The following is a 9,628-nucleotide window of genomic DNA, read 5'->3' as shown; positions in this document are numbered from 1 at the left end:
AGACTCTTGTATCAATATAAATGTATCAGGGGTGGACCAAAGAAACTTGCTAGTGTGTCCATACTTTAGCCAAGAATCATCTACAAAAGTTGTTTTTTTCCAAATACCACACGGTCTGGCATAGGACTTTGTCAATTAGTGTTTTGTCATCTGTACTGAACAAAAAGCTAAAATTGTGTAAATATCATCTGTATGGTCTGCTCTATGTTGTTCATCCTTGTACATACAATACCAGAGTTTTGTATCATGCTGTGTTGGTAAGGCATCTTTGCAAGACTACCCGTATGAGTCTAATGCCGTAGAAGACGTGTCAGGAGGGTCTTGTATCACAGAGATTGATTTTGCAGAATAGATGGTGAGTTGGTTTAGTATTTTAAGATATTTTGTTTCTCCAATGAGGTTTGGATTTGCATGCTTTATTCAAAAGGAAGAAAAACATCATTAGTCATAGCCCGGCTGCTGTTATTTCGAAGAGGACAAAAAGAATAAGACAGACTTTGATGACTTATTATGTGATGATTGTGTAGATTCTTCTATAAAATAGAGTAAGGTAAGGAATTGTGATTATGTAAGCTTAACTATGTAAATTCTTTGGTTGTTGGACATTTCTGAAACAAAACTGTTAGCATTGTTAAGGAGAAAGCTGATACTGTTCACATTCTTCATTTTATCTCCATATGTGAATACATGTTTCAATTTCTGTTAAAATGACTTATCTGTTACATTTTGCTTTTTTTATTTCGTAGAACTAAGGGATTTCTCCTGGTGAGGCCTCATGAAGCAAATTTTGAACCTAACCGATGCACATCCAATGTGAAAGCAACTTGAAATGAGCTTCACTGTATCTATTGCAGTTTTTGGGCACAGCGCTTTTAAAACCAGATTTGTCTTGATAAGCAGCTTGGGTGTGGATGGGTTAATAATAAAGCATTGGTATTTGGTCACCCCACTGTAAAATCCAACAAGGTCAAGTTATCACAGACTTCTCTTCACAAGGAGAATGATCATGGCATCATAGAAACAGGGTTGGCAGATGTGTGGCACATTCTCCAAATTCCTGAAAGTTTCCATCTTGATGTGAGTGTCCGACTGTTCTTAGTACATGTATTTTAAATGAATTGGAAGTAACTTAAATGACTACATATTAAATCTGGTGTGAAATAAGTCATTCATGTTTAATACGCTGTGTGTTGTGTTAGGAAAATGCACTTCAAAAGTCTTAGTCAAAGTAATCTCCAAGCAGCTTTACTGGTGCCAGACCATAGCAAAAGGACCAAAGCAGTATCAAGAAAATAAAATTCAAATTGGCCTATTGGATACTGTTTTTGCCCTTTGCTACTGTCATCCCACCCTTTCATCTGCTAGGAGATAAGTCAAAGATGTATTCTACATTTGTTTGCATCTGTGTAATATGACAATGCTCCAAAAAAGAAAGTTACCCTGTACACATAGTATTTTGCCATAGTGCATTTGTACAAAGTTTTATGAATATTTGAGCACCCTAGATTTCAACTAAAGTCAACATTGAGGAAAGTCTGTAAAAAAAGTATTCACCAGATCCTGCTTGTAAGGTTTATGATCCATTTACACATGGAAACAAGGTTTTATCACTTCTAAACTACTCATATGAAAGTGATTATGTTAAGATGGTGTATTGAAGGCTATGACTGCATCTGTACCAGTCATTGAGTCACTGTCAGATACCTCAAGTTGTACATGTATTACATGTCTGCCCCTGAATGTAGAGTAAGAGCATGTTTTACACTAACAAATGCTGGGGACTTGTAAATAGGGGAAGCTAAAATGAAGATCACCTTTCTGTGTCAGGTCATGCTGTTTGTATGAATCATTAAACCAAAAAAAGTGAACTGGGGCAAGATGTTCATTTCATGACGTATCCAACTGTGGACCTAACTGCTTGTCAACACTTTGCTGCTTTTGCCTCACAACAGTCACTGACCAGCTTTGTAATCAAAGTGTCAAGAGTAGAGCTGTGTAACATCAGGTAGATGTGCAGAAAGCTTGTGTGTTAATCCAAAGGCTGGTTATACCTGCTGTGTAGATACAGGGGACCTGGTTCAGAGGTTAAGTTACTGGTCTGGACTTATACTTGACCCTAAACAATTCAAGAAAGTAACTGGTCTTTTATATTGCCAACAAACAGTATACATATTTGGATTGTTAGTATCTCATGCCAGAATATCAAAGATGCCCCTGATCATAAGTGCCCTTTTCCAATGCTAAATCTCATCTTTGTGCAGTTTTTAGTAAAAACAAATAGGTATATACTTCAATGAAATATTATTTGTTTACCAGTATCTTGGACCTTTACCTAAAACATTTCCACTTTATCATACTGGTACCCTGAACCTGCATGCAGCCCTTGTCAGGAGTGACTTGGACAGTTGAGGACCACAAGTCTCACATTAAAAAATTCCTCATACTCATTATGACTCATGGTAAGACTGCTAAAGAAAACAAAACAGAATTTTCACCATACAAATTGTGTACAAGAATCCTCCTATATCAGGTCACAACAATATTGGTAGACAATTTGATGAAATTATTTGGGGGGGGGGGGGGCTTGCCTGTTGTGGCTACTAGTATCTGCTCACAAAATACTGCTTGTAGTAATGGAAACCCTGGCTGTCCTTGCAGTGCATTGTGGCTAAATTTGGCACAGGTTCAGTAAATCAGTATGTTGCATGAAGGTGTTAGTACCAAATTCTTTCACAAATATGGACTAGCTTGTGTAAAGAAAATCCATTGTCTAAATATTTTTGTTTTCCAAACTTGGTGTAGGGCTTTCAGACTGATTGTTTTGATCTGTAATTAATGACAAATGTGATGATTTAAAGTTTTTTTCCAAAGACATAATACCCCCAAAATGGGGAGCTTGAACCAAAAGTAAACAGAATTGCTTTGCAAACATGTTAATCATCCATAACTCTTAATACACAAAAATGTAGTTTGTCACATATATGCTTATTAACAACATACATGGGCCTATGAAATAAGGCAGAAGTTAGCTAACTTGAATGCTGGTAACGTTAACATTAACATAGCTCTCATACCCTGTACAAGCAATGGGCCGAAGCTCCATCCCCTGTTAGATCATGGATCTTTTTCTAACACCTCGGTCACAAACAGCACTCTGGGACAGAACTGGCCACTGCTGCTATTAAACTGATAATACTGACTCCAGTATAGCTTTAGGGGCCCTGAAATCCTTTCAGAACAGGCAAAAAAAAATGTGTCACCTTCTTTGTTGGGCAACACCAACTTGGTACAGTCATTTGAGGAGGGGTCAGATATACTTGCGGCAAGGGTGTTATAATTTCAGTCAAAGCGAAAGCAGGAGGCAATGCATTGCATAGCATTGGTGGACAGGAGTGCCCGGTTTCTGACATGTGGTCAATGCACAGGTAAAGCAGGGTACGTATATCTGTGACTGGTTTTCTACTGCATTTGTTGCATGCATGCTCATGACAAAAAAACAATTAAGAGGTTTCTCTGGCACTTGTGGCAAGGGAGCTTGTACTACATGCCAACTATAGGACCCTTCTGCAAGTGCAGAACTTAAAAAGGTATTTAAAAAGGTTCATCTAACCAATGATTTTCCTTCATTTATATATGTTAGAAACTTCAAGGTTACTCCCTTTGACCTATATCTAGCACTGATCATGACTGGTGTGCACCAAATACACAGAATAAGCTTTCCCAGTCTATGTCTTGTATTCAATTCATATTCCATACAGTATAACACTAAGTGACTTTTGATTCGTTGTACCCAAATGCAATAACCATTACACACACACAAAGTGCCGAAACTCAGTGAAGTAAAAACAGAAGGGGTTTAAACTTCATTTTTGTTTGATTGGACAATTTATCCATCGCATGTATATCATAAAAAGCACATCAAATTCAAAACCACTTTTAAAATCATTTTACTGATATTTACAGCAATGGTCATTAGACAATACCATAAGTGATGATGAAGAAAGTAGCTATTAAAGTTACAAGTTATGGGACCTTGATCTTCAAGTCTACTTGCTATGGCCAAAGATTTTCTTCCTGAGGTAGTCCTTCCTTTCATTGTTAGGGTGCTTGGGCAGCTCTTGCCACTCATAGTAGGGAATCTGTGAGGAATACAAATGTACCATTGTCAATTGTATTCACAATAAACAATTCAAACACAAAACATGGTTTATACTTACAGTGAAAGACAAAAAAGAGGCACAAAAATTTCTCAGTTAAAACAGAGTCAAGATCAGTTTGTGTGTGTGACTATTATCAATAAACACCAATCCATAATGCCTGATACAAAAATCAATATACATTTCTCTATTTTTTTTTCAAACTTAAGGTGGACACTGTATGTTAATACAGAGGCATACACACACACGCACACACACACACAGAAATACAGACACAAACAGACAAATATGATAACACTGTGCTCAAAGGGGCTCTATGCCAGAAGTTCTATTGTTTTTATCTGCTAAGTGTCTGGACCACTGCCATGAGGTGTAGCCATAAACTCATACTTCTACGCTATGCACTCATCCATAGGTAGACTTTTTGTGATGCCTTCAAATTGTGCACAACACTTTGAAGCATGCCCAGCCCCTTGGGTATTGCCAGAAAGACCTGCAGACACCTGTAATGTTGCTGATGACTGCAGTTCTCACCTCTACAACCTGGTACCCCAGCTTCCTGAGTTGCCTCCTCTTCATCTGATGGACCCCCAGCAGACTGTGGCTGTTGTAGAGGTGGTGTTTCATACTGGTGACCTGTACAGCCAGTCTGGGGAGGGGGAAGGAGGTACAATGTACATGTACATCACAGAACTGAGTTGTATGTGAGAACAAACCCTTTTGCTGGCCACAACATTGACTACCTGGCAGTTGTATTGATTATATTGAATCACTTTAAATTTGTTTGTTTGTTTGTTCAAAATCATATAAGGACAACAAAGTTATTCCAGTTTCTGGGTATGGTTAATAATGGTCAGGTGCTAAAAACTTGAATGGTAATAATATTCATCATGTATCACAATATTTCATTCTCCAAAGGAAACTATGCCAGTTTACACCCATTTTTACAGCTTGAAAACTGCCACCTACAGTCCAAAACACTAAGGTGGGATTAGCTTTCCATGCCATTATGCCTACTGGTGTGTTACACAGGTGTTATACAGGTGAGACCATGAGTTTGAAGTATACTTAGCATAGCATAAGTCTTTGAATAATAACTTTTAGTTTCTTTGAAACTATGACCACTACTGTCATTGAATGGTTGATTTTCAGATGCTGCCATTGAGGCATAAATTCAGTCAAACTATAAATACCTTGTAATATTTTCTGGTTCCCGGTTTGAAGGTTCAACTTCCTTTTTCTCCGCCAAACTACTTTCTGACTTTGTACCTAAAATACAAAAATACTGTAATGACAAAAATTATCAAAATGCAAAATGTCCTGTGACTAGCATCAGCTCATGCGATACTTAGTTACAAGTTCAACATTGTTGTTGATTGCCAGAATGGCGATGTTAAACAATGTCTCACTCAACAAAGTTGAAAGCAACCAGAGAATGTCTATGTCTCTAACTTTTGGGGAGGTCATCAATTAGATTGTTTTACAAAACAGCTAGGTATAACAACAAGCCCGCTACCTTAAGCTTATCACACACTGCTAAACACCAAAACCCCAACCTACACTAATGATGGCTTCTTAGGTGGCGTATCATTTTACCAACTACATGGAATAAAGGAGATTACATATAATCTAAACAGTTTTGTCCCTAACTTTAATAGGTGATTTTCCTTACATTGGGAAAAGCATGATGCAATCAGTTCTTACTAGTAATCATTATATGGTGACTTCAAGTGAATACAAATACAATGACAAAATGTATGCAGATTTTTTTAATTCCCAGAATGAGTTTAATAATATCATAATCATTATACTCCATGCCCACGGAGGGTTAAAGCTTCATACCAGTTAGGATATCAATGAGGTTGTCGTCCAGCCGAATGTCCATCTGTTTGTTCTTGCCACGAGGTGTAGAGACAGAACCGCTTATCGTCACTGCCTGGTTTGTCTGGTCCACATGTATCTCTATATCTACAGGAATAAACAACAACAAAACAATATAATGTACAAAATGGCCTTTCAAACTTTTGAAGTATGTGACAACTTGGAAAATGCATTCAAGCAAATCCCAGAGACAAGAAAATAATATGGTATCACCAGGGACCAGGGGGAATTTTTTCTTTCAAACCAGTAGATTAAAAACATTTATGACCACAGCTTGGAAAATAAGTACAATGCAGTTCCAAAATCTTGAAACTTTCCATGGTAGCAGGCCAGAATATACCAGAGAGCATATATGCAACTTACATAGTCTACAACCTCCCAGTGATTGTCTCACCTGCGGACTTGAAGTGGGGCAGGATGTAATGGACTGTCAGGTGTTCCCTCCCCATCATTTGCTGCAGTACCCTCACCACCTCTGCCAGGTTCTCCCGATACGTCAGCTCATGTTTCACACTGCCTCCTGCACCCTGCAACATGATGCATGAATATGGAGGCACACATCAAATCTAGTACCAAAAAAGTAGACTGGGGGCAAAAAAATCTAAATGATTCTTTTGATCAGTCCTCACCATGTACATGTATCATGGAAACAAATGATGACCATGGACTATTAAGAACACGAGCTACAGAGCCAAATGTACCAAACAAAGCTGTCAGGGGCCAAAGACCTTGAATTATGTCTTTGGTTGGTCAAAAAATCATAAGAAGTCATCCTTTGCTTCTCATGTTCTGCATTCATGCTAAAACATAACTCTTAACTGACGACTTTACTGAGGAAAGACTTTTATTCCTAAGGGATCCATTCTATGATGAGATCATAATAAGGTTTGACAAGCCCTAGGGTTAAGATATTACGAGCCTCATTGAAGACTGTATATGCTAATGATGTTTTGTCAGATACAAGTACAAGTAGTTGCAAGCTGGCTGGCGGCCGGCCACCAGGGGGCGACCGGACATTGCTCTGGCCCTTGGATACTGTCTTGCCAGTGATAAATCTGCTTGGAGATTTAGCTGCCTCACAAACACCTTTATGCATGACTGATACCACTACAGGGTCAGTGCTAACATAACATCACCTCTGACCTCTGGTAGTCGCTTGATGAACTCCTGAGACAGCCTGTGCCCAGCATAGTCCCCACACTCTACTCCAACAGTACCATCAATGACATACAGGTCACGCATGGTCTCCCAGGGGCAGTACTCTGGTAGGGATGGGAAAAAAGGTTAACTGAAAGGGTTACATGTACAAATTGTATCTAAGAATTGTAATATCAGACCTTTTTCAAATTTCATTAATGCTAACCTTTATCCACAGGTAAACTATATCCATTGTTTTTAAAAACAGGGTATTTAGGGAAATTCTGTTAGCTCACAATGTTTAATGCAGCACTAATTAAGGCTATGTGGATTCACATCATAAAACAGTAAACGAAGGTCAGGAGAGGAATAATATATTTCTAAATAAAAACTGACTTTCTATCTGCTGCAGGGTGTCTGGACTGAATATAGTGTTGATGAGGTCATACGGGAATCTCTCCATGTAAGCCAGCGCTACCACACTGTACACCAGGTGTTCAGGGAAGGTCTGGAACTCATTGGAACGGGCACACAGCTCCTGGAAAAAAATCAAAGGTTGTCTGGGTCTCTGACTTTATCATATCTTTACGTTTGATAAGGAGGGGACGGATCACCAAGTGGAAGTACAAATGTATAGTCTTGTATGGTATAATAGAGGACATAAGCCTTTGACTTTATTCAGATCTGTATTTACCTTTGATACTGTCAAAAGATTTCACAACATGCTTGACTCTGACCTACAGATCTTTTCTGAAGATACATACCTTTACCATAGTATCAAGAAACAGGTCAACGTTGGCTGGACGGTAGTTTAACTGTGCAAACGTCCACAAGAACTTGGCGATGTCTTTGATCCGACACAATTTGGCATCTTTCACAGCTTTCTCAGCCACGGCTTCAAGCAAGTCTTTCTCAAATATATGGAGCGCTCCATATGTGAAGACCAACTGCATCACAGACACAAGAGGTAGGTCTTGGATAACACTGGAATATGTTGTTGCAGCCTTCTTAAAGAGAGGCAAGTGGACTGTTGTTGCATGCCTGAAGGCCTTAAAGATACTGACTGCGCTAAAGAAATCTAGTTGGTCAATATGTTCACATGCTTTGTCTCCTAAAACCTGCAACAAGGCAGCCGAGGATATGATAGTCTGCGACTTGAAGTAACCCAAGCAGATTGCCGCAATCTCTTTCCCACTCAGATCGTCCACATACAAAAGCACCATATCTTCTAGCTTCTTCATGAGGGTTAACGGTGCCGTCCTGTTCTCACCAATCACATATAGCAGTTGGACAAGTTGATGATGTGTCAGCTCAAGATACTGTGGTTCAATGCACTTCAACATCTGTCCGTTGTAATTAACGACTATCCGGCCAATCGCTCGCCAGGTGTCAGATACAAGTAACATTGTGTCAACATCCCAATCATGGACGCGCCTTTCACACTCCAAAATGAACTTCTTGTAGATTCGATGCCAAGCTGGGATCCCCAAATTGTACAGGGAGACTAAAATGATTACAAAATCTTTATTTGTGAACACTTTGCAATAGTTTGACACCATTGTAAGACATGAGTCATAATGGTCACTCTGTAAAAACTGTGTAATCCTCTTCTGTGGTTGTCTAGCTAAAGCCGACATGCTGTCAGCTAGAGTTGCAGGACTAACTTCTCCTTTGTTGTAGCTGAGTGTGGCTAAGACACTCTCAACATCCACATCATTTCCACTTCCTTGCCAATTATGAGACTTAAGGAAATTGTCAGCTGTGACATATCTGTCCGAGTCTTCATAGAAATTTCTTGTAGCCGCCTTCTGATCAAATTTTTCTTCGCTCCTTGGACCTCCTAAAATGTCTTTGATTCTAAACTGGCCACTTCTGTGATGAATTTTATTTAAGTTTCTCTTGCAAAACGCTTGGTGCTTTGGAATCATTGGCTTTTGTAATGTCGTCGTGGTAAAGCGTGTGACTGGATGATGCCTGATGGGACTCTGTGCTTGAGAGTAAAATCTGATAGCAGCATGAGGTACAGGCACAGAGGAAACCAGGGAACTGCCTGCTGTACAGTATCTTTTGAAGCATGTCTGCAACCCTAGTCTTAAACTGCTTCTCCAAGAAGCTGGATTGAGGGTAAAAGGTGCCATGTGGGTTACCTGAAACTGAAAGGAAAAAGGACTTATTCAATCAAATGGGAATTAAGTTATATCATTTGGCACTGGTCATTGGCTGAAAAACGGTAGCTGACTGTCAAAATCTCATCATAGCTAACGGGAGGGGTCCAAAGTCCGGTAGGGGTCCAAAGTCCGGTAGGATTTTAAAATCATTTTTGCGGAGATATGCATAAGTGTCTGCACATAACAAGTGCAACTTGTTATGGACTAAACCTTGTTGTAAATAACTGAAAAGTCAGAGTATGTGTCCAAGTTGGTAAGCCCCAACAGATAACGATTGAAAAAAGT

The 9,628-nt window shown here is 39.2% G+C and overlaps 1 protein-coding gene across 1 annotated transcript in view; it reads right to left on the bottom strand.

The window, feature by feature from the left end:
• Positions 1 to 92: 92 nt before the first annotated feature.
• Positions 93 to 9,628, bottom strand: part of LOC118408919 (FAST kinase domain-containing protein 5, mitochondrial-like) — an 11,123-nt gene continuing 1,587 nt past the window's right edge. The window contains exons 2-9 of the mRNA XM_035809779.1: positions 7,940 to 9,328; positions 7,572 to 7,713; positions 7,182 to 7,300; positions 6,437 to 6,565; positions 6,000 to 6,273; positions 5,351 to 5,426; positions 4,692 to 4,806; positions 93 to 4,139 (exon numbers count right to left, since the gene is read on the bottom strand). Coding sequence (XP_035665672.1) covers positions 4,047 to 4,139; positions 4,692 to 4,806; positions 5,351 to 5,426; positions 6,000 to 6,273; positions 6,437 to 6,565; positions 7,182 to 7,300; positions 7,572 to 7,713; positions 7,940 to 9,313 — 2,322 coding nt within the window. The 5' untranslated portion in view covers positions 9,314 to 9,328 and the 3' untranslated portion in view covers positions 93 to 4,046. The remainder of the gene's footprint in view (positions 4,140 to 4,691; positions 4,807 to 5,350; positions 5,427 to 5,999; positions 6,274 to 6,436; positions 6,566 to 7,181; positions 7,301 to 7,571; positions 7,714 to 7,939; positions 9,329 to 9,628) is intronic.

The sequence above is a fragment of the Branchiostoma floridae genome, chromosome 2, assembly GCF_000003815.2.
Source record: "Branchiostoma floridae strain S238N-H82 chromosome 2, Bfl_VNyyK, whole genome shotgun sequence".
NCBI classification, from domain to species: Eukaryota; Metazoa; Chordata; class Leptocardii; order Amphioxiformes; family Branchiostomatidae; genus Branchiostoma; species Branchiostoma floridae.
The sequence above is the reverse complement of the archived record's forward strand: the minus strand, read 5'-3'. Positions and strand labels throughout refer to the sequence as shown.